We start from the raw sequence: 27,534 nt of genomic DNA, 5'->3' as shown, positions 1-27,534 counted from the left end.
TAAATATTTTGGTTGTCTTAAGTCCTTTTCATTTCCATGTGAATTTTAAAATATACATGTCAATTTCTATATATAAACCTGCTGGAATTTTTATTGTGATTACACTGAATCTATGTATTAATTTGAGCACAATTGACATCTTTTTTTTTTTTTTTTTGAGACGGAGTCTTGCTCTGTCACCCAGGCTGGAGTGCAGTGGCCGGATCTTGGCTCACTGCAAGCTCCGCCTCCCGGGTTTACGCCATTCTCCTGCCTCAGCCTCCCGAGTAGCTGGGACTACAGGCGCCCGCCACCTTGCCTGGTTTGTTTTTTGTGTATTTTTTAGTAGTGACGGGGTTTCACCGTGTTAACCAGGATGGTCTCGATCTCCTGACCTCGTGATCCACCCGTCTTGGCCTCCCAAAGTGCTGGGATTACAGGCTTGAGCCAATGCACCCAGCCAATTGACATCTTATTAATACAGTTTCAGCATCCCAAGCTTGAAATCCTAAATACTCCAAAATCCAAAACTTCTTGAGCACCAACGTGTTGCTCAAAGGAAGTGCTCTTTGTAGATAGAGCATTTTGGATTTCCGATATTCAAATTTGGGATTGTTCACCTACTCAGTATAAAGCAAATATTCCAAAATCCTAAAAAATTTGAAATCCAAAACATTTCTCATCCCAGGCATTTTAGATAAGGAATACCCAACCTGTATTGAGTCTTTGAACAGTATCTCTTCCCTCCATGTATTTAAATCTTGAACTTTCCTCAGCAATATTTTGTAGTAGAGGTTTTTAACATTTTGTCAGATTTGTCACTTAAATATGTCACATTTTTGAAGCTATTATAAATGCTATTTTTTAAAATGTTAATTTATGATTGTTGATTGCTAGTATGTAGAAATAAAATTAATTTTTATGTTGATTTGGTATCTCAGGCATCAGAAAACTTTTTCTGTGAAGGATCAGGTAGTAAATATTTTAGGCTTTGCAGGCCATATGGTCTCTATTGCAACTACTTAACTCTCCTTTTTACAGTATGAAAGCAGCATAGACAATATGTTAATAAATGAGTATCTGTGTTTCAAAACATTTTATTTACAGAAACAGAAAGTGAGTTGGGTTTGGCTCTAAGTTGTAGTTTGCCAACCTCTGTTGTATCCTGCAACCTTGCTAAGCTTACTTGTTAGTCCAAGTAGCTTTTTAAAAAGTAATAATTTATTGAAGTGAAACTCACCTAACATGAAAGTAACCATTTTAAAGTGATACATTTAGTGGCATTTAGTATATTCACAGTGTTGTACAACCACCACCACCTTTGTCTGGTTCTAAAACATTTCCATCATTCCAAAGTAAAACCCCTTCCCCATTAGCAGTTTCTCCCCATTCCATTCCCTTCTTCTGCCAGCCCCTGGCAACCAGCAATCTACATTCTGTATCTATAGATTTATGTAATCTATATATGTCATATAAATGGAATTATACTATATGTGACTTTTTGCATCTGGCTGCTTTTACTATGCTTAATGCTTTGGAGTTTCACTCATGCTGTAGCATAAATCAGTACTTCATTCCTTTTTGTGGCTGAATATTTCATTGTTTATATATACTATGATTTATCTGTCATTCGTTTATGGAGACATTTGGACTGTTTTCACCTTTTGGTTGTTGTGAATAATGCTGCTATGAACGTATGAACATGTGTTTGCTTGAGTACCTGTTTTCACTCTTGTGGGTATATACCTAGTAGTGGAATTGTGGGATCATATGGTAATTCTGCATTTAACTTTCTTTTTTCTTTTTCGAGACAGGGTCTCACTGTCATCCAGGCAGGAATATGATGGTGTGACTATGGCTCACTGCAGCCTCAGCCTCCCAGGCTCAAGTGATGCTTCCACCTCAGCCTCCCAAGTAGCTAGGAAAACAAGCATGTGCCACCACACCCAGTTATTTTTTTAAAAAAATTTTTTGTGGAGATGGGGTCCCACTGTGTTGCCCAGGCTGGTTGTGAACTCCTGGCCTCAAGCAGTCCTCCTACCTTGGCCTCCCAAAATGCAGAGATTACAGGCATGAGCCACCACACCTTTTTGAAGTCTAGTAGTGTTTTTTAATTTTTAAAGGTCACATCAGAATTTCTAAATAGATGATCATGTCATCTGTTAATAAAGAGTTTTACTTCTTTGGTGATCTGGATGCCTTTTATCTTTCTTGCCTGATTGGATTGGCTAGAGCCACCAGTACGATAGTGAATGAAAGTGGTGACAGCAGACCATGTTTTGTTACTGTTCTTAAGAGGAAAGTATCCATGAAGTGTGTATAATGCTGGAAGATGGCTTTTTGTGTGTGATGCCCTTTATTAGGTTGAGGAAGTTCCTTCTATTTCTAGTTTGCTGATTTTTTTTTTTTTCAATTGAGAGTGTATGTTAGACTTTGTCAAATGCTTTGTCTGACATCTTAATCACGTGGATTTTTCTGTTTTCCACTATTGTGAATTGCATTGGTTGATTTGTAAATGCTAAGTCAAACCTATATTCCTGGGATAATCCCTTGGTCATGATGTATCTTCCTTTAATATATTATTATATTCTATTTGCTAAGATTTTGGTTAGAATTTTTGCATTTATGTTCATGAGGGATATTAGTGTGTAATTTTGCTATATTTTGTCTAATCTAGCTATCAGAATAATGCAGACCTCATGGAATTAGTTGAGAAGTATTCCCCCTCTTCAGTTTTTTTGGAAGTTTCTGTAGAATTGGCAAATAACAGAACAGCCTTCCTCAGCCTTATGCATGACTTTGATTAATTAAGAAATGCAGGGTTGGAAATTTGTGTGCAGTTATTGTGTTCATACTGCTGTGTTCATACTGCTCTTCATCATTTGCCTCACTTCTGTACATTTTTGGGGATAGCATTAAAAAATTCCCCCTTTCTCTTAGATTTTCATGAGGACTAAAAACACAGCTAACATGTATTGAATGCTTGCTATATAGTAGTTGAGCTAAGCACCTTACATATATTTTTCAGATGTAGAAACAGATATAAAGTGGTTGTAGAATTTTCTCAAGATCACAGACTTAGTAAATAACAGAAGCAAGGCTTGAACCCAGATTTGTTTATTCCAAAGTTGTAAGACCACTAAGGTCTTAACAGTTATTAACACTTAGTATTCATATAAGACATTGTTTTTGTATTTAAAGTGAGTAGTCATGTATGTGCTGTGAGTTTTTTTACTTGTCATGTAGGTGATCTAAAGAGATCACATGGTTGCCTTCTCTGGGGATGGGCAGAACATAAAACTAATTAAACATTACAGGGGCATCCATTAATATTAAACGAGCAAGGCTTTGTGCTGCTGAACTCCAGCTCATCCTTTAACACCTAGCACAATGAAGACATCTTCTGACAGGCTTTCCAAAAAAAATAGCTGCACTTGTTTGAATGAATTCAAAGCAGTTTGTGCCTGCGTTTGATACAACTGAATGGCAGTTACACATTTGCTTGGCTGCCTTTCTCTATATATTTTTAATACACATTTATTGAGATTTAATTTATATACCATATAAAATCCACCCATTTTAAGTGTAGCATTTATTAAATTTACAGAATTGTGCAACCATTACTACAGTCTAGTGTTAGAACATTTCCGTCACCCCCAAAAGTATCCTCATGTGCCCATTTGCACTTAAACCCTAATGTTATCCCTAGCCATAGGAAACCACTGATGTGCTTTCTTTTTCTGTATAGATTTGCCTTTTCTGGACAGTTCATATAAGTGAAATAATATATGGTCCTTTGTGTCTGGAGTCTTTTAGCCTGATTTTGAGGTTCGTCCATATTATAGCATGCAGCAATATCTCACCTTTTTTTTTTTTTTTTTTTTTTTTTTAAAAGAGATGAACTCTCACTCTGCTGCCACAGGCTGGAGTGCTATGACACGATCTTAGCTCACTGCAACCACCACCTCCCGGGTTCAAGCAATTCTTCCACCTCATTCTCCCAAGTAGCTGGGACTACAGGCGTGCTACCACGCCCAGCTAATTATATATATATGACAATGTTTTGCTCTTTTTGCCCCGGCTGGAGTGCAGTGATGCTATTTCAGCCTCTGCCTCTTGGGTTCAAGCAATTCTCCTGCTTCAGCCTCCTGAGTAGCTGGGATTACAGGCATGCACCACCACGCCCGACTAATTTTGTATTTTTAGTAGAGACAGGGTTTCTCCATGTTGGTCAGGCTGGTCTTGAACTCCCAACCTCAGGTGATCTGTCCACCTTGGCCTCCCAAAGTGCTGGGATTACAGGCGTGAGCCACTGTGCCCAATTGTTTGTATTTTTTCGTAGAGACAGGGTTTCACCATGTTGGCCAGGCTGGTATCGAACTTCTGACCTCAAGTGATCCACTCCGAAGTGCTGGGATTACAGATATGAACTGGCGCGCCCAGCCGGCAGTATCTCACTTCTGATGACTGGGTAGTTCTCCACTGTATGCCACATTTCATTTATCTGTACATTGGTTGATGGATATTTGAATTGTTTCCACTTTTTGGCTGTTAAGAATAATGCTGCTATGAGCATTTGCATACAAGTCATTGTGTGGACACGTTTTCATCTCTTCTGAGTAGATACACAGGGGTAGAATTGCATAGTCATTTGCCTTTCATCTTTAATTCCTTGAGGGCAGGAACCTCTCCTTGGAGTCTTAGTATTGCCTTAATTGTCTTTGAATTGCTTCATCTAGCATGCTTGCCACATAGTAGGTCTTGAAATTGATCAGGAGGTATTTGTGACGTATTCTCATGTTTTGTGCGCCTTTGCTTGTTTTTGTGGACACTGTCCCCCTTGCTATATTGAAAGAATTTCATTTTTATCTTGATTTTTTGCAATCCTAGCGAACAATTATAGTGGTTTTGGATGACCTAGATTTTTATTTCTAGCAAAACCCCATGTATATACTCATAGTACTTTTAAAACAATGCAACTTTTTAACAAAAATAGAAAAACGTATGCCTTATTTACATTATATACACATTATAACCCTATTGAATATTTTTGGTGAGGGTACATAAGGTGAACAGAATATAAATTGTCTCTTGAATAGAGTGAAGAAAGTTTTTTGAGTGTCTGATATGGTCTGCACAAACTCTTTTGTTCTGAGACTTAACATGTTTGTAACCAAGTGAAGTAAAAATATTTCCCTAACAAAGTACTGCCTCATTTTAACTAGGAAACAGGAAGCCTAAATGGAGGGAGGGCAGGGTTATTTCACCAGAAAGAAAGTGCTATAAAGTTACCAATACTCTTAAGAATGATTTACTTTCAGTTAAAAGAGATTAGTTGAAATTCTAAAAAAAAAAAAAAAAAAAAAAAAAAGAAAATCACCTTGTGTAAAAGTCTCTGTATTTTCAACTTTTTTTCTACACCCAAAGTCTGGCTCTTTACTTGCAAAACTAGGAGCAAATTTTAACTTGCACTGTGGTTTTCATTTGTAAACAACTTTCTTCCTTGGTTTGACTGTATCCTATATGCTATTTATCACTTGAAGAAACGTTCGATTTTCCTGTGGGCATTAGTGGGCATTAGTGAGACAGACTCCCTGTTGTGTATTAGACAAACAGAGGGCATTCTGCAATCTGTGGGCAACTACTATTGTCCATCATCAACCACCCTAGGGTACAGGACACGTTTTTAAGAGAAGGAAATACAATAGTCCCCCCCCTTATCTGCAGTTTCACTTTCTGTGGTTTCATTTACCCTCAGTGTAGTATGATTTTTTGAGAGATCACATTCACGTAACTTTTATTACAGTATATTGTTGTAACTGAGTTATTGTTAATCTCGTGCTGCATCTAATTTGTAAATTAACTTTATCATAGGTATGTAATATAGGAAAAAGTGTACAGTTCAGTTCTGTCTGTTTCAGGCATCCATTGGGAGTCTTGGAACATATCCTCCATAGATAAGCAGGGACTAATGTATCATTGTTAAATTTCTAAGTCAAAATTGATATGGTAGCAAAACGGATTAAACGAGGACATGTCAGAAGACCAGACACATAATGATCAATATGGGCTCATTCGCCCTAGTTAGCGCATATTAATAATTTCTCAAGTGGTTAAAACTACGGATTCTGGAGCTTTGTGACTCTAGGCAAGTTACTCAATCCTTTAAGCCAGTTTCCTGATATAAATAAAATGAGGATATAATATCACTGCTTTACAGTAGTACTTTAGAGGGGTACTAAGATAAAATGAGATAATATGTTGAATGATCATTGTGCCTGGCACACAGTAAGTGCTCAGTAAAGCATTAATTTAAAACAGAAAAACATAACCAGTTCCCTGAGAGGCCCATAGGCCAGAGACATGCTCTTTGACATCTGATAGATGAATGGCCTCATTAAAGGCTTTCCATTCAAACTTCAATAACATGGGAGCTAGGGGCTATGAATCAGTTGCTTAAATTCTGAGCCTGTTTACTTTCTTATAGAGTTTACTTAGAAAATGGAAACGAGAATAATCTGCCTCGTTATTTTCATGTCATTGATTCATTTGGTGAGGCTTGTTAAAAATGTGTGTGAAGGTGTTCTACAGAAATGTAAGGTTACTACTAAAAGTGAATGGTAGAGCCATAATGGGTATACATATTGATGCCATATCTGGTATCTCTGCATTATACCTGAAGACACTGGGAAAGGTTTGTTACACACTTTTCCAATCACATACTCTAAGTGACTGAGGGTAGCAATAGTATTTTTCTTATTCATGTTGTATCTTCAATATTATATAGTAGGCAGGTAGCAAATACTTGGTGCACATGATGATGGATAAGGCAAATTTGGCTTTTAAATCACAATGCTTTTTTTCTTAGTGATGGAGATCTCTTGTGAAAAAAAAAAAAAAAAGTACTCAAAGAAGTTTGTTAGGTCATCCAGTTCCTGGATATGGCCTCAAAATCAAATGTTCTGGAAAATACTGAATGGATCGTATAGAATAGCTGACTTGCCACTACCCTGCCCCACCTTTCTATTCTATGTGCAATATTGCTATGAGATTTATATTAAATGTTTATTCCCTTTTCTTGAAGAGCTGATTTTAAAATAAGCTAAGAATTTTGACTAGATAATGTTTGCTTACATAAAATATAATATTTTGTGATAAAGACATACATTTGAGGCAGCCTCAGGAGTTTCTCCTTCCCTTAGTACCCTTTGCAGTAATTGGCACACAACCATTTGAGGCATGGATGGGATAATCTTCAGGTCTTTGGCACCAGGGCTAAGCTTATTTTGAATTTATGCCATATTAGCATGTGAACATTGCCACACCGACATTTAAATGCCCACCATATTATCTTAGGGTTCCTGAAGTGGGGGTAACTCTACTTTTAGTAGAACAAAAATCAGAGTGGACAATCGGAACTGTACAAGTTCTACAAAAGCATGCTGGAGTCACATAATGAAAAAGCAGATTTTTTTTTTTTATTATGATGTTTCTCCATATTTGGCATTGCTGTAAATGGCTAACTAACATTTACTGCCAATTCGGTACAAATGTGTGGTTTGGTAATACCAGAACAGCAAATTTAAATGAAAAAATAAAAGTTAAACATTTCCACACAAGGTTTTACAGTCTGACATTTCACTGCTTAGGTAAAAAGACACTTTTTTTTTTTTTTTAACTACAGATTATTATTCAGCATGAATAAAAAACTACAACTTTTATTTTTAAACAGGAGTCACTGGTTTTAATTTTTACACATTTTAAAATTACTGTGATAAAAAATAATGAAAAAGCTTCTTAATAATGCCATACACAGTATAATATAGATTTGTCCCCATTATATAGCATTTAATATACAAAATAGAATATTGACACACTTGAATCTATATGTAGTTAAGCAAGTTATTTGAGGAGGGTATTTTCATACAGCCTTTCATCAGAAAATAGAATCCTTTCAGACATTTTCTAGAGAGAAGCAAATCCTTTCCTGAAAACCTGGTCACTAATCCTGGGTGGACCAGGTTGCTTGAAAATAGTCTGGGATATTATGAAACTCCACCCAAAGGGCTTCAAGTGTCCTCTTTACACTTTTATTTCCCTTCTGACACTAAAACCAGGCACATAAAAAAACACATTCACCTACAGCTACAGTCAGGGAGTGACCAGCCAAGATCGAAATCTCACTGAAGGCTGCCATGGTTCTGGAAGTTTGACAGATCAATGTATTGTATAACAATATTTTTAATTCCATGGTGGTGTAGTTTTTAGGGTTTTGAAAAGGGAACTAAAATTATGAGACTTAGGTGAAACTGGAATTGCTCCCTAGCCTCTGAATTCTCAAGGGAGCGTGGCTTTCCTTCATGGGCATGCCCAGAGCTCATCCCATGCTAATTATCCAGCACTTCATAGACACAAATCATGCTAGCTTTCCTTTTGGGATGGCCAAGGTTTCCTCCCACAGTTTTAGGCATTTGGGTGTATATACCCCAAAAATGTTATGTCCTAAGTGCCTCAGTTCTGCCTGTATAGTATCCCACAGAATGCCTACAAACACTGAGGAGGTCACTTTTTTACACCAGTAATTAAAAATACTTTTCAGGATTTGTTGTGAGTAACCAACTCTCACTGAAGTCACTACAAACTTCAGTAGTTTGGGTTGGGATAACCAGATAACACATACATAGGAAATAAAGCTGCTTTCAAACAGCACCACCATATAGCACTTAAGTCCCTAATTAAACATAATTAAGATGACTTTCTTTTCCCCCACGTATTCTAAAAGGGCACAGCTTCTTTTCCCATTTAATGAAAAGCCTCCTATAGTTGTTGATGAATATCAGTTGACTTATTATTGACAGCAAAGTACACATAATCTTTTTTTCATTGAGTTCTATTTTTTGAGCGCCAAGATTGTTGGGACGAAAATCAGATTAATATGTGAGATGTGCTTTCTGGTTTTAACCACATAACGTTCTATAAATGAACGATAATCTGCATTGTAGAAGCTCTTTTTGAAACTTAACACTGTCATTGATAAAAATATTCAAGCAGTTTTCTTAGGCACCAAAAATTTATCCAGCTGGGTTACAAACCATCTTAAAATATTACATTCCCTTTTAGAGAGCATTCAAAAAGCAAATGATTGTTTTTTATTAAATAATTTCTCCAAAATACTGAAAATAACAAATAACATTCAAAAAGCATTCAAAGAAAACAAAAACATGTCCTCATTTTATTTGGAAATAAACTTTTGTTGTAGGATAGAAAGGAATTAGTGTATTATTGGCAACCTATGAGATTCTGCACTATTTACATATTGCTGGTACCTCTATGCAAACTATTGCCAAACTTCTGTTGTCATTCAACTGCTGGGGGAGGGCTGTATGTGAAAGTAACCCGCTATTAGATGGTGCCTTTAAGTATGTAAGCACCACTTTACTGTCTCCTGTTTACATACTTTAGTGCAAGGGGAGATTGAGTAAACTAAACCTGCGCTGACCGACTCACTGTTGGAATGAGAAGGGTGGTCAGAATGGGAGGCAGAGGGTAACTTCCTCTGTAATCTCATTGGGTCAGAGCCTCAGCAACCTTCACTGCACACAGGACCAGTCTCCATCTCCCTCTTCCCCTAGAGCAAATTGTTTGGTTTCTGAGACCATCGCTGCCTGTATGAATGCATGTACAAACTATAAATCATATAGGTTATCCATCAGCATTTCTTTGACCCCTACAAAAAATATATAACATGTCATGATAAAACAATCTCATCTAAAAATCATTCTTATTTTACACTATACAAGCTATTTTACAATCATTTTAATAAATTGCATGTAAAGCTGCAGTAGCCCTTCCCTTCCCAGATTAGTGAATACCAATATGATATATATCTGAAACTATAACTAAATATAAAAATATATTAGAAGTTCCATATTTTTAATATTAGATTTTCAGTTTTCTATTACACAAATAATTTGGCCACCTTGAATAGAAATCAAATTTCCTGTGGCTTAGTAAATATGTTAAGTTTTGAGTTTACAGAAAGTTGGTAAGGTGCACACAGAAAGGGCTACTACAGCTTCTATTTTGTTTAAAATAATTTTCAACAGTGAAGAAATTCACAGGACTTGTGTTAAACTCTATGGCACACATTAGGGATGTGTAGTTTTACAAACGTGGATGTCTGACACACAGTTCTAAATCACAAAAATCAGTAGCTGAGCTTTCCTGTACCATCAGGAAAGATTAACCAATTGGTGACAGATGGGAATGTGAAAATGGGTGTCTAGCCATTTTTGCCATATTAGAGATTTAGTTTTTGGGTAAAGTTTAGTGAGAGGAATTACTTGCTCTGATTAAAATTCTCTCAGCTGTGTTACAGCTGGTTCTCTGGAATCACAACTTTTAAGAAGTTATACAAACTACTTCAAAAGGTCCTGAAAGACAAATAGTTTACCAGCTTTCTTGCCATATAGCCTTTGCAAAAATAGGGCATTAGGTACAGACAGGGCCTCTTGGTAGTGATTTTTAAATCAGTCTTTTGCAACCATCATCCACAGTTTACCCAGCAGGTCCCTGGACTAGGTGCTCTATACCAGTTAGGACGGTGAATTTGCACAACCTATATAATTCTCCACTGAAGCAGATATATACAAAATATGAGCTTTTTTTTGACAAGAATACTGGAGATTTGAGTCAATTTTGTGGTCTTCTGATAGCTAAGTGCCATCAGGTTAGAAGCACCAACCCATTTTCACACAGAAGATTAATGTTTAGAGTTTATTTGGGAAAGCTACGAACTAGCTGCCCATCTTAAACAGCTGTACAATAACTTGAATAAAAAATTATGTAAGAAAAAATGAGCAAGCGTAGTTCACTAAATATAAAGGAAATTGTTAAAACCAGACAGTAATAGCTATAAAAGGCACAACTTCCCTTTTCTGATATACACTTGTAAACTTTTTTTCAGGTTTCCATGCATAAATCAAAAATGCTATCTTAACTATACAGGGGGGGGATACACCAACAGAAAGTCTAGAAAATTTCATCCAGCCAACTGTGAAAAAGTATGAGCAGAAAGTTCATCACACAGACTTTGGGCACTGGTGGTTTAGGTGCCATCCTTCTTTGACTATGGAGATTACGTCCACATGTTAAGGTTTCTAATTTCTGGGATATACTAACTAATGAAATTTCACTGTTTACTCTCCCATCACTGAAAAGTGATGACTCAATTGCTTCTGTTGCCAAGTCTTGGCCCTCTATAAACCACATGTAGTGCGTATTTAAAACAAAACAACGGACGAAAACAATAAAAAATAAAACAACCTCTACAGGACAAACTGATAGTTTATACAATAAAAGCTATTAATTCGACTTTCTTTAAGGCAACCATTCTTATTAAGGCAGTCACTTTTGATGAAACAGAAGTTTTTTGATATTTCCATTTGAATATTTTGGTATCTGATTGGTGATGATTTCAGCTAACATCTCTGGGAATTCAATACTCATGGTCTTATCCAAAAATGTTTGGAAGCAATAGTTAAGAAGATTTTCAACCACCTGCAAGAGAAGATACAGTAATGATTAGGCTTCAAAATTGGTCACTGGGAACAGCTCATGTTTGTTGTCCTCTATTTTGAAAGAATCATCTGGCCTAGAATATACCAATCTCACTGAAATTCCCCAGGTGAAAAAGAAGCACTTCCGTACAAGTTTCTTTGATTGTATGTAGAATTATACGGAATTATTTCATGAACCGCTGTGGTACCTATATAAAGGGTACATTATTCTAATTTAATGGATTAATCATACTTTTTAAAAAGTGTTACTCAATTCTATAACATCGTGATTTTATAAGATGAAAGGATAGTTCATAATTGGTCTTAGGAAAAATGTCTACAAAAGTTGAACTGAAGCTATCACCAACATCCACAAACTGGGGATGGGGTGGGGGTGCTGTTGGTATATAATTATATGCACTAATTAAAACATCCTTTATCCCAGAAAGTTCTTATATTTGGCTTTATGTTCGACACTTACTTCATGCATAGAATCCAAGAGTTTTGTCAGTTGATAAAACCGCTGCCAGTTCTGGCTGGAGTTTCCTTCCCTCTTGACAATGGCTTTTCCTAGCTCTTTGATGTAGGTCATTCTAATTTCATCAAATAGCTCTTGGCTCTTCAGACCGTCCTTAGGAACTAAAAGGTTAAGATGAAGTCAATTAAAGGATTTTCTTTTTCTTTTCTTTTTTTTTTTTTGAGATAGGGTCTCAATGTGTCACCCAGGCTGGAGTGCAGTGGCATAATCATAGCTCATTGGAGCCTTGACCTCATTTGCTCAAGTAATCCTCCCATCTTAGCCTCCTGAGTAGCTAGGACTGTAGGCACAAGCCACCGGGTCTGGCTAAATTTTTTTGTAGAGACAGGATCTCCCTATGTTGCCCAGGCTGGTCTTAAACTCCTGGGCTCAAGCAGTCCTCCTGCCTAAGCCTCCCAAAGTGCTAGGATTACAAGTGTGAGCCACCGTTTCCAGCCAAATTTCTTGCTGTAACTTTTCATACATGCAAGACGGGCACTTAACACTGTCTGTGTACTCTTAATGCACCCTAAAATATAAGTATTTTCTCAGGATTATTAAACTACAGCCAAGAGAAAATGCAGGATAACAAAGAATTGGAGGACTTAACCTTGAGTAAATCACTCGATTTCTCATCTATAAAATGGAACTGGTGATGATACCTTCCTCCTTAGCTCACAAAGCTATCTGGAAGACCAGATGAAATAATAGTGGTTTTTAGTTAACTTTGTCTGCCATTCTGCACTTGAGTTTAATTCTGGTATCGAGATAGATAGAAGGCTTCAACAACAGTGTTTATTCCAGCAATTACATCTTAGAGTATCTGTGACATCACCAGTTAACTATAACCTTAAAATCGCCATGCAATACATTTTGTTTTAATGTAGCTACTAGATATGTCTTAATAGGGAGCAGATATCTGTCCTTCCTTAGGTACATGGATTCTGGTTAGTGAAACTGGTATAAAAATTTTGGGGGGATACATTACATTACTCTTCAAAAAATGGTACTAATAAGGACAAGGAACAGAGGGTTAATCATGGTTTCACTGAATCCTGTGGAGATTAGGACTTTTGTAGAGTGCCACATTTTTCACAGTGTGCTCCTGGGAAAACTGATTCTGCGTTAACTATGGTTAGAGGGAGAAAAAGGATTTGGTGGTCAAAGTTTGAGAAAAGCTAAATGTTTAATACATATTAGGCAGACTTCTGAATTTCAGTACTTCTTGGAGATACTACCATGCACTCTCCAGAGAGGGGGAATGCATTATTTCCCAAACTGAAACTTCACTGCTGCTGACATTTTTAGAAGATGCTGGTATAAAGGAAAAGCTATGGATTTAGGAGCTTTGAGAAGTCTTAATTTGTTTTTTTTGTTTTGCCCAAGACAGAGTCTCGCTGTGTGGCCTAGACTGGAGTGCAGTGGTGTGATCTCGGCTCGCTGTAACTTCCACCTCCCAGGTTCAAGCAATTCCACCTGCCTCGGCCTCCCAAAGTGCTGGGATTTCAGGTGTTAAGTCACCGTGCCCAGCCAAGAGGTCTTACTTGTTACTTGCCATGTGAACTTGAATATAACCTCCTTGAGCATCTTTCCTGCTCTTTCTCATTGGATTATGATTAGAATTAGACTAATGACTATGTATGAAAATGTTTGATTCCATAAAGCATTACTTGACACTTCTAAGACTTGACACTTCTAAGATATCAGTATTAACATGAAATGAAGACTGCTTAATCAGGAGTGATAAGGGCATTCTATGTTAACAATGGGTTAATTTTACACATTACTATACTATAGAAAATCTAATTATTGCAAAATTGTAAAACAGTGATTGCTTACAGTTTTTTCCCTGCTGGTTAGTCCTAATTCTAAAAATAAGTAACTATGGTGAAGCCCAATTCAATATGCATATAAAATAATTTCATCCATCTCAAATTTTTTGTTTAATGTTTTAGTATTGAAATCACTAACATTACATCCTCTTTTGGCTGCAGGAAGTAAGTACAGCCTGGCATTCCCCTCCTACTGGAAAACTGGACAACAAGCAATACATGATTATGATCCCTAGGAAAACAGAAACAAATATGGTAAGCCATACCTAGCCTAGGAGCAAGAAATCTTAATTCTAAGCCTTTTTGCTTGAAAGTAATCATCATACTGCAGAGCAGGGAAAGGGAACCCAGAGTCTAGCAATCTTGCTGGGTTGAGGAGAAAGAGATTGAAGTTTGGGGAGGCTAAAGCAGCTTTAATGTATAGGTTAGACTACTGGAAACTAAGGAGGTACACAAAGTAAAAATTCATGCATACTTAGGGTGAAATCCCTTGAGGCCATAGAGGAAAGAAAGATCTAATTAAATATGCAGGAAATTCAGTAGAGAGCTAGGGGCCACATCTCAGAAGCAAGGCTAAATTAGTCCCAGCAAAAAGGCTACTATGGATCACTGATTCTCAAAAGGGAGGGGGAGAGTTTGCCTCCAAGGGGATATTTGGCAGACAATCTATAATTATAAAAACCTTTGTCTCAGAATCAATAATTTGACATTTCTGAAACAATCTACCCAAGAACTGCATTCTTTTCAAGTATACACAGAACATTAATCTAGAACATAAAACAAGACTGATTATACTTAGGAGGATTACGTCACACAATGAATGCTCTCTGACAAAAATGAGATTTAAACAGAAGTCAGTAACAAACATATCCATAGAAAAACCCAAATGTTTGGAATTTGACATTTAGTGAGCTATGGATTAAATAAGGCATCATAAGAAAAATTTTAAAATATCTAGTACTGAAAACACAGCATATCAAAATGTGTGGGATGCCATCAAGACAGTGCTTAGAAAATTTACAGCATTAACAGCTTTTATTAGAAAAGAAAGGTCTCAATTATATATGCTTCTACCCTAAACTGGTAAACTAAACACAAGAAAAATGGAAAGGATAAAGAGTAGAAACAGATAACTAAGAACATGCATAAACAACAACAAAATCAAGACCAAGCTGGTTCTATGAAAACATCGGTAAAACTGAAAACTTTTTAGCCAGACTGGTTAAAAAAAAAAAAAAAAAGCAAGAATATATTAAATACCAGTGTCAGGAATGAAAGGGAATAATGCTAGAGATACTGGAACCATTAGAAGAATATTATGAATAACTTTTATACCAATAAATTCAACATTTGAAGGAAACAGTTAAATTCCTTCAAAAATGTAAACCAACAAAGCCCACTCAATAATAAACAAATATCAGTAAACATTTGATGAATTTGTACTCGAAACCCTTTCTACAAAAAAGGCTCCAAGCAAACCAAGATGGCTTCGCTGCTGAGTTTTACCAGACATTTAAGGAAGAAATAATACCATATTATCATAACACCAAAGCTACAGAATATATCCCTCATGGATTTAGATGCAAAAATACCAATATTTCAGTACACTGAATTCAGCCATATGTAAAAAGGATATTATATCATAACCAAATAGGATTTATCCCGGGAATGAAAGGCTAGTCAATTACTCAAAAATTAAACAGTATATTATACCGTATTAATAGACTAAAAATGAAAGATATATGATCTTGAGGCACAAAAGCATATGATAAAAGTTTTTCTGCTATTATGAATAATGCTGCTATGAACATGGGCAGTCATTAAATGCATGGCAAGTCACAAGGGTCAACTACATACTCTCTAGGAGAGCAAAAATAAAAAGGCCATACCAAGCTCTGGCAAGGATGTAGACAAAGTAGTAGGAATCTAGCACAACTAGACAGAAAATCAGCAAAGATACAGAAAACTTGAACTACTCTATCAATCCACTTGACGTAACTGACGTTCATAAAACCCTACTTAACAAGAGCACAGTACAAGTTTTTTTTCAAGCACTCATGGAACGCTCAGGATAGACCATATGCAAGTGCCTAAAAAAGTCTCAGAAAACTTATTAAGAGTCATTCAATGTATATCCTACCTCAATGGAATTAAACTAGAAATGAATAGGAAGAGATATAGGAAATCCCCAAATATGTAAAAAAGCAATACACATGGGTCAATGAAAAAAAATCATGAAGGACATTAGAAAATGAAATGAATGAAAATACATAAAAAATTTTTAGCTTTAAACATCTATATAAGAAAATAAGGTCTCCAACTAATAATGGAAGTTTCTACCTTAAACTAGAAAAAGGAACAAATTAAATGAAAAGCAGGAAAAAAGAAATAATAATCAATGACACAGAAAACAAAAAACAGTAGACAAAATCAATGAAACTAAAAATTTCAATGAAACTAAAAATTAGTTCTTTGTAAAGACTAACAAAATAAATTTCTAAGTAGACTAACCAAGAAAAAAAGATGATCAGGCACAAATTATCAAAATGTATAATGGAGGGGCACCACTATGGATCCCACAAAATTTAAAGGATTAGATTACAAACAACTTTATGCCCGAGTTAGACAACTCAAGACAAAATGGCTCATTTCATAGAAACACACAAATTACAAAACAAAGTCAAGGAAAAATAGAAATTCTGAATAGAGCTATATAACAAGTAAGCAAATCTAATTAATAATTAAAAATTTTCCCTGAAAGAAAACACCAGACCCAGATGGCTTCACTGGTGACATGTATCAAATCTCTGTAAACTCTTTAAGAAAACAGAGAACACTTCCCAACTCATTTTAAGAGGCTAGTACTACCCTGGTAACAAAGCCAGAAAAATATATCACAAGAAAAGAAAGCTGTAGATCAGCATCCTTCATAAAGAGAGATATAAAAATGATCAAATATTAGCAAACCAAATTTAAAATATATATGGAAAAGATTATACACAATGATCTAGTCAGAAAACTAGATCTTAAACCATTTCAAGCCATTTTCCTGATTTTGCAAATAAATCTGTATTGGAACACAAGCATTCACATATTGTATATAGCTGCTTTCCTGTTATAACTGTAGAACTGAGAAATTGCAACAGGGACTATATGGCCTGCAAAGACAAATATGTACTGTTTGAGTCTCTTTACAGAAGAATATTTGTGGAACTATATTCTGCTTAGTAGTATAGTTATTTTTTTTTTTTTTAAAAGAGGATTTGATGGTCTCCCCATTCCTCCAAAGCTGGAATTCCTATTCTCTCTCAACAACGGAATTTTTTTTTTTGAGATGAAACCTCACTCTGTTGCTTAGGCTGGCACAATCTCGGCTCACTGCAACCTCTGCCTCCCAGGTTCAAGCAATTCTCCCGCCTCAGCCTCCTGAGTAGCTGGGACTACAGGCTTGTGCCACCATGCCTGGCTATTTTTTTTGTATTTTTAGTAGAGACAGGGTTTCACCATGCTGGTCAGGCTGGTCTTGAACTCCTGACCTGATGATCTGCCCACCTTGGCCTCCCAAAGTGCTGGGATTACAGGTGTGAGCCACAGCGCCCTGCCGGAAATTGGAAATTTAAGATGTTAATTATTTTCAAATGGATCTATAGATTCAAGGCTATCCTAATAAAAATTCCATCAGACTGTGTTTTTGAGACAGAGTCTCACTCTGTTGCCCAGGCTAGAGTGCACTGGCATGATCATGGCTCACTGCAGCCTTGACCTCCCACCTCAGCCTCCTGGGTAGCTGGGACTACAGGCACGAGCTACCATGCCTGGCTAATTTTTTGTATTTTCTGTAGTGACAGGGTTTCGCCATTTTGCCCAGACTGGTCTCAAACTCTTGGGCTTAAGTGATCTGCCTGCCTTGGCCTCTCAAAGTGGTGGGATTACAGGCATGAACCACCACACCCAGCAACCACTACACCCAGCCCCAAAAGACTTTCTTTTTTGGTAGAAATTGTCAAGCTAATTTAAAAATATGTGGAAGACCAGGCGCGGTGGCTCATGCCTGTAATCCCAGCACTTTGGGAGGCCGAGGTGGGTGGATCACCTGAGGTCAGGGTTTGAGACTAGCCTGGCCAACATGGCGAAACCCCATCTCTACTAAAAATGCAAAAATTAGCCAGGCATGATGGTGGGTGCCTGCAATCCCAGCTACTGGGGAGGCTGAGGCTGCGATGAGCCAAGATCACGCCACTGCACTCCAGCCTGGGCAACAGGAGCCTCGGCCATCTCAAAAAAAAAAAAACAAAACAAAAAGGTGGAAATGCAAGGAAGCTAGAATATCCAAAAAAAAAAAAAAAAAAAAGTGGAAATGCAAGGAAACTAGAATATCCAAAACAACAGTTTGGAAAAGAACAAAGATTGGGAGAATTCATATTACCGGATTTTAAGATTTACTGTAATGCAACAGTAATCAAGACAGGATGTTATCAAATATGAATATAGGCATACAGATCACTGGGTAAGACAAGAGTCTAAAAGTAGACCCACACATATACAAACAACTGATTTTCTATAAAATTGCCAAGTAACTCAATAGGGAAAAGAGAGTCAAGTTCTGGAGCAACCAGATACAGATTTTGGGGAAAAAAATGAACCTTGTCCCTTACCTTGCATCATATACTTAAGCATGTGAGCTGAAACTACAGAATTTCTACAAGAAAACAAATAGTGGAAAATCTTTTTAACCCTGGATTAAGCAAAACTTTCTTAATACACAAAGACATGAAGCTTTCTTCAGAATTATATACTTTTGCTCATCTCTACATTTTCTGTTAAGAAAATTGTAAATGTAATCCACTTACTGAAAGAAAACATATGCAAAACATATATTTAACAAAGGGCTATACTGAGAATATTTGAATAATTCTTAAAACCCAATAAGAACATAAATAATTCAGTTAAAAAATGGGCAAAAGATTAAAAGAGGCACAGTACCAAATGAGAAATATAGGTGGCCAATAAGCCCATGAAAAGATGCTTAGTACCTGTAATCATCAGTATACCTACGATGAAAGAGGCTGACAGTACCAAGTACTGAGGAGGATACAGAGCATAGCTTAAGTCTCATACATTTCTGGTAAATGTTGACAATTGTGGAAAAATTTGGCAGTTTTAAAAATAAATTTAAACACACACTCAACATATGTCCCAATGATCTCACACCTCAGTACTGACCCAATAGAGATGAAATGTACATCTATATCCTTATTTTTTTGTCTGCTTGATTAATTTGTGAGAAAGGTATAGTAAAATCTCACTATTTTTACAAGATGTATCTAAGTATTCTTGTTCTATGAATTTTTGTATTATGTAATTTGAAACTATATATTTAGAATTATTTTTCCTGGTGAACAAATGCTTCAATAAGTATTTTGCCTTAACATCTATTTTGTTTGGTAATAACATAGCTCCTTCAGTTTTCTTTTGGTCAGTATAGGGGCCAGCAAACTTTGGCCTATGGGCCAAAACCTACTTGCAGCCTGTATTTGTAAATAAAGTTTTATTGGAACACAGCCACACCTGTTCTATTTGAGTATTGTCAATGACTATGTTCCTGCCACAAGGGCAGAGTTTAGTAGCTGTGACAGAGACTGTGCAAAGCTAACAACATTTACCATCTGGCCCTTTACAGAAAAAGTCTGCCATGTTGTACTATGCAAAGTCAATCCTTTTACTTCAGCCTTTCAGTATCTTTATTCAGATATAGTCCTTTTAAATAGCATAAATTTGGATTATTTCTAAAATCCTGTCAGATTAGCTTGGAGCATTCAGTCCATCTCTACACTTATTTTATTTTTGAGACAATGTTCCTCTGTCACCCAGGCTGGAGAGCAGTGGCACAATCTTGGCTCACTGCAACCTCCGCCTCCCAGGTTCAAATGATTCTTGTGCCTCTCAGCCTCTCGAGTAGCTGGGATAACAGGCATGCACCACCACACCTGGCTAACTTTTTATATTTTTAGTAGAGTTGGGGTTTCGCCATGTTGGTCAGGCTGGTCTCGAACTCCTTACCTCAAGTGATCTGCCCACCTCAGCCTCCCAAAGTAATGGGATTACAGGTGTGAGCCACTGCACCTGGCCCCATCTCTACATTTAATGAAACTACTGCTGTGTTTGAATTTAGCTGTACTACTATACCTTATCTGTTACTTCCTGTTTTCATGCCCTTGTTATGCATTTTTCTCCCTCCTCTCACATCTTTCATTCTTTTGAATTGTTTTTCTTAGGTATTCTCTTCCCCTGATGGTTTGGTACTTTGCATACCCTGCATACCCTATTTCTAGTTGTCATCCTTGAAACTTAAATATACTTTAGTTCTAGTTTTTTAACCCTCAAGGAAATTGTTACTGTTGTTATTTTATATACACAGTAAATGTCAGTTTAAATGTATCTACATTATTTACCACTTTCCTTATTCTTCAGTCCTTCTTAAAGATGGGATTACTTTTATTTTTTTCTGAGATGGAGTCTCGCTCTGTCACCAGGCTGGAGTGCAGTGGCGTGATCTTGGCTCTCTGCAACCTCCATGTCCCAGGTTCAAGCGATTCTTCCTGCCTCAGCCTCCTGAGTAGCTGGGACTACAGGCATACAACACCGTCCCCAGCTAATTTTTGTATTTTTAGTAGAGATGGGGTTTTACCACCATCAGGTCAGCCAGGATGGTCTTGATCTCTTGACCCTGTGATCCGCCTGCCTCCCAAAGTGTTGCAATTACAGGTGAGAACCACCACTCCTGGCCAGGATTTTTTTTCTTTAGCCTAAGTATACCCTCTAATAATTTTTTAGTGACCATCTGGTGGCAAACTTTATTTTCACCTCCTAGTTAAAAAATAGGTGATTGGTGTACTTAGAACATTCAAATTTAAAGTAATTACTGATACAGCTGGATTAATATCTACCATGTTTATAACTTTTCTATTCAGCATATTGCATGTGAGTTTGGGGGAGTTTCCTTTGACCTATCTTCAAGCTCACTGACTCTTTGCTTGGCTGTGCTCAGTCTACTGATGAGCCCATCAACATCATTCTGCATTTCCTTACAGCATTCCTTAGCATTTATTTTTAGAGTTTCCACCTCTCTGCATACATCACTTCTTGCATATTGTCTACTTTTTCCACTGGAGCCTTTAACCTACTAATCATAGGTATTGTAAATTCCCTATCTGATAACTGAAATATTGTGTCATATCTGAGGACTGCTTCTGACGCTTGTTTTATCTCTTCAGACTGTGGGTTTTTGTCTTGCATTTTATCATGCCTTATGGTTTTTTGTTGAAAGCTGGACACGATATATCAAAACTGAAGTAATTTGACGTGAGGTTTCATGCTAATCTGGCTAGGAGGTAGGCTGTATTTAATGTTTGCTGTAGTTGTAGGTACTAGAGGCTTCAGTTTCCTCTAGTTTCCTTGTTTTTATTTACTTTTTCTTCTGTTGTCTTTGGGTTTCCTAAGAACTTCTTAAACAGCTTGTGTCCTGCAGCTCTCTCAGTTGTAATCCACTGTTATTTTATCCTGGAGCCCTGTTTATATGGTGGTAAGGTTTTGGGGAGGGGGAGGTGAAGTATTTTATAATCTTTATGATTAAATCTCAGTTGTTTTTAGTGGGTCTGAATCCCTGGGCTGTGATTTTCAGAAATGAGACAAGAAGGCTAAGACAGGGCCAGAATCCTCAATTTGCCTTCCCTCCAGGTCACATTAGGGTCTGTCGAATTAGTTTTCCTTACAGTGCAGGCCTTTGTTGTGAACACTCTCCTACATATTTCCAATTTTTACCTTCCCCCTACTTCTACCAGAAAAAGGAGGGAATTCTTCACCCTAAGAATCTTGTGGAGTTTCTGGAAGTTAGAAATTCTGTGGGGTAAACCCAAGAAATTGCAGGAAACCCCCACTAAGACTGGGTCCCTGGGAGTTTTTAACTCGGAAACTAGTCCTCGCTCAGCCTCCAGCAATTCATCAAAATTGCCTAGTCTTCCTGGCTTCAGTGGCATCTTTCCCCAGTAAGCTGATCTTGGCTGTTTCTCTGTATTTGTCTGTTCTAGATTTTGAGGTGGTGGTTTGTCCTATGACCTCCATTCTCTGAGGGATCTAAGAAAAGTCATTGTTTTTCCAGTTTCTATAGCTTTGTTGCCATTTTCCAGTTGTGATTTTCAGTACCTACAGATCTCCCTTGTGGTTTATATACACAAACATATACACAATCATTAAAAACAATTGTATTCTGGCTGATTTTTTCAGATATACATTTCAAGTGTTTCTTCAAATGTGTCCAATCTGTTTTCAGACCAATCCACTGCCTTTTAAACTGCATTTATATTTCCATCTCTTGTTTTTAAACTTACTAAATATACAGAACCAGCCCAAATGCCCATCAATCACTGAGTGGATAAAGAAAATGTGGTATATATATACCATGGACTACTACTCAGCCACAAAAAGGAAAAAAATAATGGCATTTGCAGCAACCTGGATGGAACTGGAAACCATTATTATAAGTGAAGTAACTCAGGAATGGAAAACCAAGTATTGCATGTTCTCACTTATAAGTGGGAGCTAAACTATGAAGATGCAAAGGCATGAGAATGATATAATGGGCTTTGGGGACTGGGGTTGGGGAGGGGAGTGAGGGATGAAAGACTATACATTGGGTACAGTGTATACCGCTCGGGTGATGGGTGCACCAAAATTCCAGAAATCACCACCAAAGAACTTACTCATGTAACCTAACACTACCTGTTCCCCCAAAATCCTATTGAAATCATTTTTAAAAAGATTATAAACTTAAAAAAAACTCCAACTTACTAATTTACCAGGTTCTACAAATGCCCTCAAAGAGCAAGTTGGCTTGAGTTCCACTTACCTCTGTGGGTTCCTGCCTTCACTTAGTTCTTAATTGTTTTAGTCTAGCATTTTTGGTGGGAGGTTATAGTACCTATTCCAGTGGTCTATCATAGTAGAAGTCTATATCTTAAGGTATATATTTCCATCCGTATGTTTCTATTATTTTTTAAAAAGAAGAACTTGTGATATGTACTAGGCCAATTTACTTATTATTTACAATGAAAAAAAATCATACAGCTCTATTAGTCTGGGATGTATGCAACTGAAACCACTTTTTTTTTTTTTTTTTTTAAATAAAGTTGTTAGTATCTAGGCACTGAATTATACCTTCATGGTATCAATCAAAGTTATGATCAGAATTTTACATAACTGCTTAATCACTTCTTTAACAAGTGTACTGCTACAGGTAACATTAAACATGTCTCTAGCAATGATCTTTACCAGGTTCTCTTGCCTTGACTGAAATATTATTAATACTTCTTATATCCATTAACATAAAATAACTTTTTGTTGAGCAAAAATAGTGTGAAAGCATTAAGACAAATGTGTGCTTTGGAAATCTTTAAATAGATACGAAATGGTTAAATAAAGTCATAGTCTTATGCAACATCCATAGCTTACAGTTATTTGGCAACTATGAAACCACAGTTACTAATGGAATTAAGACTTTTAAAAACTGCAAATGTACGTATTTGTATATGAAACACGTATTCAGCTATTAACTCAGTATTTAATAAACATTGATATGTAATTTTTACTGGAAATGGCCTAAGGTTTATAATACCAACTAGTTCATACAGCTTTTTTAAAAAAAGACTTTTTTAGAGCAGTTTTAAGTTCACAGCAAAATTGGGAGGAAGGTATAGACATTTTTCATATACCTCCTGTCCCACACATTACCACCCAAAGTCCATAGTTGAGGGTTCACTCTCAGTGGTGGACATTCTTTGGGTTTGGACAAATGTATAATGACATGTTTCCACCATTATAGTAGCATACGAAGTATTTTCACTGCCCTAAAAATCCTCTGTGCTCTGCACATTTATCCCTCCCTTCCTTCTAAACCCTGGCAACCACTGATTTTTTTTTTTTTTTTTTGCACTCTTCACGTTTTGCCTTTTATGGAACGTTATATAGTTGGAATCACACAGTATGTAACTCTTTCAGATTAGCTTTTTTTCACTTAGTAGTATGCATTTAACGTTCCTCCATGTGTTTTCCTGGCTTGATAGCTCATTTCTTTTTAGTTCTCAATAGTATTCCATCATCTGGATGTATCATAGTTTATTTATCACTTTGACATCTTTGTCTTTGCTAGCTAAAAAGTAATCTCTCACAGAAGTTTGTTTTATAAACTCTTGTTGCCGTTTTCTAGATAGTGAATCTCTGTCTGACAATCCAGTTCCAATGCTATGTTAACCAATTCCCAGTAGTAATTAAGCACACCTTTTCTAGGATGCGTCTTTTTCTCCCATAATTTCTTATACATGCTAATACTCATTAGGTAACTAAAATCTTTAACCAAGTAACAGTATAGTAGACAAAATCACTGTAGTCAGCTTTCTTTTTCCATGTCTTCCCATGATCAAAGATTAAAGGAAGGAAGGAGAAAAACGTCCACACAGATTCCTATCAACAGTGATCCCTATGTGGCTCATATACCTGTTTCTGCTATACCTATTTGTCTTATTAATCTTGGTATCACTTACTGTGCCTTTCTAATATTTACATTCATAAAAATCATCTGACTAGTAGGAAATAATAGTAGACTTGGTATAATTATTAGTACTACGTATACAAATTAACCTTTGTTTCTAGGCTTTCATAGTTCATGCTTTTGACATAAAGTGAAAAGGTGTTCTACCAACCTGAAGAGAGAAGCAGTAAGGTTTTCATACAGAGATATTCTTCATAAGATACCTGAAGCCTGTGTAACTCAGAGGAAACATACAGCATGTGTTTACATTGGTCGTACATGCAGGGTAGAGTCATTCTCTGCCTGTGAAAGATAAATAGCAGGGTATTAGTTAGACATACTGCTACTTCCCTGAAAACAGTACATTTTTGTTTTGTTTTGCAAAACTATGAACTTATAATGAAAAAAAACTATTGCAATAATATTATTGCTAATTCCCTATAAAATCAGAATTTTGGAGAACTTTCCTTAAACTTCTTCCTGCATCTTGGCTGTGTAAAGAGACTAATGCATAATCTAATGTAACAGTGGAGACATTATTTTCTACCATGCATGCCATGTATTATTATTTAATTAAAGTGTTAGAATTCTTATAGAACTTATTACTAGTTGCTCATTTTAAATCAAGGTTTATCACTTGAATATGGTCAATTAGACAACACAATTTTAGGTCCTACACACCTGATTTTTAAAGGTAAATTTTTTCACAACATTCCATCCTAAAGACAAAAATGTGTGACACTGTTCACAGTTATGCAGAGGGCCAGACCTAGAACTTGATTCTAGACTTCTGATGCTCAAAATCTGCCTCTGACATGCATATGCCTTAATATTCTTTCAACTAAAGGTACTAAACCAATTCTTGCTTATGATTCTGAAGTCATTACACACCTATGATTTTCAAATAGATCTCTAAAGTTTCCTGACTTCTGAAATGACACTAAAAGCCTGAAACTGTGCTCAGTTCACAGCTTTTAAAATGTTTCAAGATTTTTTTTTTTTAAGTTTCTGACAGAAAGTCATCTTGGACTTAACAACAAAAAGGTTATCATTTTTCTCTACTGAATATGTGGTTTATTCTTTTATATAAAATAAATCAAACATGAATTATATGCTGCCAAAGTGACCACAGGCTCTTCAAATTTTAAATCTGCTCTTACCAAAGAGGCACCTCCCCAGTCCTTAATAGTAGGTAAAGCACTCCTTTTTTGGGAGGCACCTTTTTTCCTTTAGTTTCTTGTACATGGTTATATTCATATAACTGAACATTTCAGTAAAGTTGTAGTGTAGTAGAATAAGTAAAAACTCATTCTTGTTGGCTGTAAAAACAACAACAAAAATTTTTTTTCCACAACGTTCTGACCTAAGGGCAACCATGAGAGACGGTTTTATAGCTCTATAGAGGGTCAGAACTTGAATGCTTACTTTCTGATATGCAAAATCTGCCTGTCACAGACACCAGAGCAGTATGGAAACATAGTGGGCTAAGAAAAAAGGGTGGAGGGCTGGGTGCGGTGGCTCACACCTGTAATCCCAGCACTTTGGGAGGCCAAAGTGGGAGGATCACTTGAGGTCAGGAGTTCAAGACCAGCCTGGCCAATATGGCAAAACCCCGTCTCTACTAAAAATGCAAAAAATTAGCCGAGTGTGGTGGAGTGCGCCTGTAATCCCAGCTATTTGGGAGGCTGACGCAGAGAATCGCTTGAACCCAGGAGGCAGAGGTTGCCAGATCACACCACTGCACTTGAGCCTGGGTGACACAGTGAATCTTGTCTCAAAAAAAAAGAAAGAAAAGAAAAAGGTGAAGGACTGCCCATCTTGTATGCAGCAGCATGAGAACACAGGAATGGGAAGTACATATCCCTTAATGAAAATGAAACTAATGTAAATCTGTTGAGGAAAAAAATTTATAAATCCCACTTTACATAAGAAATTTATGTGGCATGATTAGATTATGCTGTGACTGCTTAAAGCTAAATCTGAATGCCTTAATAATAAAAACCTTAAATTAGGTTTTGTAAACCAGAAGGATAAGTTGGTGTTTCATATAAATCTGTTTATGCTTTTAATTCCACTTAAATGCCTTCAAATTACATATTAGAAAGTGACTAAAAAATAAATACTGCCAACATGGTATTTTTTAAACAGCATGGTAGGATTCTGATGAGTAATGTCTTCAGTTTACCCAGAAACTAAATATATTTACCAGTTAATTTAAAATTGGATCCAACTACCTAATCTTGTTACATTGTGATGCAATAGTTCGAACAGTCCTCTTTTTGGCAATAAAAGTCAAGGTGACTTCTGTTTTCTATACAAACACAAATCTCCATTTTTTTTCTTCTTAGGCCGGGGTATGTGTGTGTGAACTCCCTGTTTACACTGTACTAATAGCAATAAGCTAGGGGTACGAAAAGTAGTAATATAAGGTAGAAAGTGAGAAGAGCTACAATGTGACTTCTCTGCTGTGTATCTGGTGATGTGAACACCAAGAATCTAAGAGTATGCTTGAAAGAATGGATGGGAATGAAGAGTGTGTGAAGGACAACAATGGGAGAGGAAGTGAGGTCAGACTGTGGGAAGCTTGCGCAATCATGCAGAGTATGGACTGGAGGGTCAGTGGGAAGATACTAAAGACAGTCTGTGTGCTAGGGAGATAGGTGGTGCAGTCATACTGTGCTAGAGGAAGCAAACATTAGCCAACGTTCATGTTTGCTGAACATTAAGGATATTTAACAGCATCTCTGAGGTTAGTAAAGTCTGTTGCTGTTAGACTCTTAGACTCTTGGTGTTCACATCACCAGATACACAGCATAGAAGTCACATCCTAGCTCTTCTCACTTTCTACCTTGTCAGAGGTGCTGTTAAATATCCTTAATGTTAATGATGAACATCACACTGGAGGGAGAAAACGAGTGAGGAAACAACTGCAATGAGTTAAGGGGAAATGGACACCTGACATATTTTGCAGATGCAGGAATAAGCCTAGAGGATGAGAGAATAGCTGATTTATAAAATCTTCAAGGCTTGGTCTTCTCTCAGTTAAACAAAACAAATTTGTTCCCA

General features: G+C 36.7%; 1 protein-coding gene across 7 annotated transcripts in view; it reads right to left on the bottom strand.

Moving 5' to 3' along the window:
- Positions 1-9,182: 9,182 nt before the first annotated feature.
- The window catches only part of NR3C1 (nuclear receptor subfamily 3 group C member 1), a 125,403-nt gene continuing 107,051 nt past the window's right edge, over positions 9,183-27,534 (bottom strand). For 5 of the 7 annotated variants that reach the window (XM_023187762.1, XM_023187763.1, XM_023187766.1 and 2 more), the window contains 3 exons: positions 24,641-24,771; positions 12,019-12,176; positions 10,641-11,538 (listed from right to left, as the gene is read on the bottom strand). In XM_023187762.1, the coding sequence (XP_023043530.1) occupies positions 11,386-11,538; positions 12,019-12,176; positions 24,641-24,771 (442 nt within the window). In that variant the 3' untranslated portion in view covers positions 10,641-11,385. Of the gene's footprint in view, positions 11,539-12,018; positions 12,177-24,640; positions 24,772-27,534 lie in introns of all 7 variants that reach the window. The other 2 variants (XM_023187769.2, XM_023187768.2) reach the window with 1 other exon arrangement.

Source organism: Piliocolobus tephrosceles, chromosome 4 (assembly GCF_002776525.5).
Source record: "Piliocolobus tephrosceles isolate RC106 chromosome 4, ASM277652v3, whole genome shotgun sequence".
Taxonomy (NCBI): domain Eukaryota; kingdom Metazoa; phylum Chordata; class Mammalia; order Primates; family Cercopithecidae; genus Piliocolobus; species Piliocolobus tephrosceles.
Note: the sequence above shows the minus strand (reverse complement) of the source record. Positions and strands in the feature narration are given on the sequence as shown.